Source organism: Eriocheir sinensis, chromosome 59 (genome assembly GCF_024679095.1).
Source record: "Eriocheir sinensis breed Jianghai 21 chromosome 59, ASM2467909v1, whole genome shotgun sequence".
NCBI lineage: Eukaryota > Metazoa > Arthropoda > Malacostraca > Decapoda > Varunidae > Eriocheir > Eriocheir sinensis.
The window spans coordinates 6,619,985-6,624,984 of NC_066567.1; the positions used below are offsets into that span (position 1 = coordinate 6,619,985).

Consider the following 5,000-nt stretch of genomic DNA (forward strand, 5'->3'; position numbering starts at 1 on the left):
GAGGGGGGAGGAGGAGATGGTAGTACTGGTAAAGGAGGAGGAGGAAGAGTAGGAGGAGACAGATGCAGGAAAGAGGAGGAGGAGGAGGAGAAGAGAAAGAGTAACAGGTAGGGGAGGGGAAGTACCAGGAAGGGGATAAAGGGGAGGAGGAGGAGGAAGGGGAAAGGGTGGCAGAATATCGAAGGGGAGGAGGGAGGGAAGAGCCAGGAGCGGAGGGCCAGGGAGGAGGAGGAGGAGGAGGAAGAGCGGGCAAACCACAGCTCACCTCAGTTAGTAGTGATCTCTCTCGAGCTTACGTCGCGTTAGAGCTTTACCTGGAGAGCGTTTACCTGGGGAGAGAGAGAGAGAGAGAGAGAGAGAGAGAGAGAGAGAGAGAGAGAGAGAGAGAGAGAGAGAGAGAGAGAGAGAGAGAGAGAGAGAGAGAGAGAGAGAGAGAGAGAGAGAGAGAGAGAGAGAGAGGTCCTATTCTTTGTTACAATGTGTTTGATAGACTGACTGACAATTGTGTATGTGTGTGATGTGTGTTTGTAAGTGATTCTGTGTGTGTGTGTGTGTGTGTGTGTGTGTGTGTGTGTGTGTGTGTGGCAAGAACCGTCGCCAAGGGAGTGAGTGAGGAGAAGGAATTCATAGTGAACACACCACAACCACCATCATCACCATCACCACCACTACTACTACTACTACTACTACTACTACTACTACTACTTCAACTACAACTACTACTGCAGTGTTATTACCGTGTTACCGTTGGTGCTAATACCGGTGCTGTGAGAATGTGCTAGTGACTTTAACTCCACAACGCCATCACCTCCACCACCTCCACCACCACCACCGACGTATTCTACTTCTACAACTACGTCGGTTACTACTAGACTACTACTACGACTACGTTGGAGAGTACTGCTACTGGTGTTAGTGGTGTTACGGCTACTGGTGTTAGTGGTGGTGTAGACTCATCACATCACCACCACCACCTGCAAATACCGATCCTGTAGTGTTGTTCTCCTTCTCCTCCTCCTCCTTCTCCTTCTCCTCCTCCTTCTCCTCCTTCTTAATCTTCATCACCACGGCTCCACTTACCCCTTTCTTCAACACCACTATTCCTACATCACCACCACCACCTTCTTCATCTCCAAGTGGTGTTACGAGTACCCTACAACACCAGCCTGCAAGACCACAGATATCACCACTTCTAAAGCAAATTGTGGTGATAGAAAGAACTTGAAAATCATTTGTGTATACGAGTGTTTTCATCACCACCACCGCCACCACCACCACCACCAGGATCACTGCTCTGCCATGGATCATGCCCCCGGGGAGAACTACAGGAAGAACATTCGAATCCCTTCAGAGATGATCAACATATTCGAAACGATCAGAAAACCGAAGAAGAATTATCACTTCATTCGCGATTTGTGAGTATGTGCGTGTGCGTGTGTGTGTGTGGGGAGGGGGGGTCTATGTGCGTGGTTTTGGGGGTTTTATGTGTGCGTGTGTGTATGTAGGGGGTCTGTGTGTGTGTGTGTGTGTGTGTGTGTGTGTGTCATTTGCATAAAGTGAAACTCTTAATTATTGTAAGACACGTGAAAAGAATGCTATTATATTCTTCGTTTCCTCCTCCTATTCCTCCTGCAGCTCCTCCTCTTCTTCCTCCTACTCCTCCGCTTCCTCTTCCTCTTGTGTTCCCGTTTTTTTTTTACAGCAAAGGAGACAGATCAAGGGCTTAAAAAAAAACAATAATGAAAAAAATCCCGCTACTTACTGCCCCTAAAAAAGATTGGAGAAGAGCGGCCGAAAGAGAAGTCAATTTCGGGAGGAGAGGTGTCCTTTTACCCTCTCTCAAAAACCTTTCATCATTTTAGAACATGAGGAAGAGAAGGAAAGCACTAAGAAAAAGCCCATATCAGCTAGCTCCCAATCGTCTCCTTCGCTTCCAACACAATCCCATATTCTCAAGCATTTCGCATTTCGGGCTCACACACCCACACTTGACAAGGCTTTCATATAGGTTGTGGGTTAGACTTTCCACGGGTAGTTCGATGAGCCAAGGGATGGTGTGACAAGGCTTCTGCATCACCCCGGGCTTGAAAACACACTCATGAGACCCCGATTAATCTCCTTCGTGAACTTTTGAAATTGTTGTGAGAGCTGAAAGCGTCAACCAAACCCACAACCAAATATTAGAGAAAGAAAGGAAGTAAGGAAACAAGAGTAAACAGAAGTGTGAGAAAGGAGAAGAGAAAGAAGGAAAAAAATAATGTAGTGAAAAATAATGGAAAGGACAAAGAGAAAAGAATGAACAAAAGAAACAAGGAAAAAGAATAATATAAATAAAGAAAAAAGAAAGAACAGAATGAAGAAGTGGGATAAGAATTAGCAAAAGTTAAGAAGAGATAAAAATTGAAGACATAGAGAAAGAGAACAAAAGAGAAAAAGGAAAGCAGATAAGTAAAGAACACTGGAAAAGGAGAAGAAAGAGAAGGAAAGTTATGAAAATGAAATAAAGAATAGGAAAGAAAGAAGAGACAGAGAAAGAAAAATGGGAAACTAGGAAAAGTGTAAAAAGACAGACAAATAAAAAAAATTGTGAAAATATTAAAAAAAAAAATCATTGTAATTCAGTCAACCGGTCAATCAGTCAGTCAGTAAAGTCAGTCAATCAAGGAGCCACTCAGTTAGCATGGCAAAAATCAGTCAGCTAAATAACCAGTCAGTCAGGCACAAAGTAATCCAGTCAGTCAACCAAGATAAAAAAAAAAAAATTGTGAAAATATTAAAAAAAAAATCATTGTAATTCAGTCAACCGGTCAATCAGTCAGTCAGTAAAGTCAGTCAATCAAGGAGCCACTCAGTTAGCATGGCAAAAATCAGTCAGCTAAATAACCAGTCAGTCAGGCACAAAGTAATCCAGTCAGTCAACCAGTCAGTCAGTAAAGTCAGTCTAGGAGCCACTCAGTTAGCATGGCAAAAATCAGTCAGCTAAATAACCAGTCAGTCAGGCACAAGGTAATCCAGTCAGTCAACCAGTCAGTCAGTGAAGTCAGTCAATCTATTAGCCAGTCAGATGGTAAGCCAGCAGTCAGTCAACTAATAAACCAGTCAGTAGGTAACCCTGTCAATTGCTCAGTCAGTCAGTGAAGTCAGTCAATCTATTAGCCAGTCAGATAGTAAGCCAGCAGTCAGTCAACTAATAAACCAGTCAGTAGGTAAGCCTGTCAATTGCTCAGTCAGTCAGTCAGTAAGATGGTCAGTTAGCCAGTCAGTTAACCAGTCAGAATTTAGTTTGGGTTAACAGACGAATAAATATTGGTCCGAAAATTAATAACTAAAGGAAGCGAGATTTATGCACACACCTTACATAAGAGAGAGAGAGAGAGAGAGAGAGAGAGAGAGAGAGAGAGAGAGAGAGAGAGAGAGAGAGAGAGAGAGAGAGAGAGAGAGACCCATCAGCCAGTTCTTATTCTCGCTTATTCTTTTTTTCTTCTCAGCATTTTCTTCCTCTTATCCTATTCCTCTCTTTATCTTCTTTTTTCTTTCTTTTTTTTCTTTGTCATTCTTTGGAGGGACGATGATGCTGGTGGTGGTGGTGATGGTGGTGGTGATTGTGGTGGTGACGACGACTGTGGTGGTGATGTTGGGTGTGGTAGACGACCTTGTTCTCTCTCTCTCTCTCTCTCTCTCTCTCTCTCTCTCTCTCTCTCTCTCTCTCTCTCTCTCTCTCTCTCTCTCCATCCCTCCATCCCTCCATCCCTCCCTCCCTCCATCCCTCCCTCCCTTTCTTCCCTCCCCTCCTTCCCTCCCCCCATCTCTCCTTCTCTCTCACTCCCATTTTCTCCTTTTTTTTTTTTCCTGCGTTCTTTACTCCTATTTCTCCTCCTCCTCCTTATCTTCCCTCCCTCTCTTCCTCCCTTCATTCCTCCCTCCCTTCCTTTCTCTTTCTTCCCTCCACCCATCTCCCTCTCACTCTCAGTCTCTCCATTTCTCTGTTACTTTTTTTCTTCTCTGCTCCCTTCATTCTTCTCTCCCTCTCCTCCTCCCCTTTCCTCCCTTTCCTCCTTCCATTTCTCCTCTTCCTCCTCTTTTCCCTCTCTCTTATTTCCTCCTCTCCGTCCCTTATTTTTATTCCTCTCTTTCTCCCTCTCTTCTTCTCTCCACTTCTCCCTTCCTTGAGAGAGAGAGAGAGAGAGAGAGAGAGAGAGAGAGAGAGAGAGAGAGAGAGTCATCGTTTAGAATCAGTCCACGCATTTGACGACGCTGGAAAGGCTTAAGCGATGACCTCCAGCCCAAGAAAACGTTACGTGAAAGCAAATCAACACCAGTCATCACCAGTCATCACCACCACCAGTCATCACCACCAGTCATCACCACCACCAGTCATCACCACCACCAGTCATCACCACCAGTCATCACCACCACCAGTCATCACCACCAGTCATCAGTCACCACCAGTCATCACCAGTCACCACCAGTCATCATCACCACCAGTCATCACCACCACCAGTCACCACCACCAGTCATCACCACCACCAGTCACCACCACCAGTCATCACCACCACCAGTCATCACCACCAGTCATCACCACCACCAGTCACCACCACCAGTCATCACCACCAGTCATCACCACCACCAGTCATCACCACCAGTCATCACCACCACCAGTCATCACCACCAGTCATCATCACCACCAGTCATCACCAGTCATCACCAGCCATCACCACCAGTCATCACCACCAGTCATCATCACCACCAGTCATCACCAGTCATCACCAGCCATCACCACCAGTCATCACCAGTCATCACCAGCCATCACCACCAGTCATCACCAGTCATCACCACCAGTCATCACCAGTCATCACCACCAGTCATCACCAGTCATCACCAGCCATCACCACCAGTCATCACCAGTCATCACCAGCCATCACCACCAGTCATCACCAGTCATCACCAGTCACCACCAGTCATCACCAGTCATCACCATCATCACCAGCACCAGTCATCAA

General features: G+C 45.9%; 1 protein-coding gene across 9 annotated transcripts in view; it reads left to right on the forward strand.

The window, feature by feature from the left end:
* Positions 1 to 5,000, forward strand: part of LOC126985465 (serine/threonine-protein kinase OSR1-like) — a 67,656-nt gene that overhangs the window by 23,716 nt on the left and 38,940 nt on the right. The window contains exon 1 of one of the 9 annotated variants that reach the window (XM_050840410.1): positions 470 to 1,415. The exons of 7 other annotated variants lie outside the window; for them this stretch is intronic. In XM_050840410.1, coding sequence (XP_050696367.1) covers positions 1,300 to 1,415 — 116 coding nt within the window. In that variant the 5' untranslated portion in view covers positions 470 to 1,299. Of the gene's footprint in view, positions 1 to 469; positions 1,416 to 5,000 lie in introns of those variants that run through there. One more of the 9 variants, XM_050840412.1, reaches the window with a different exon arrangement.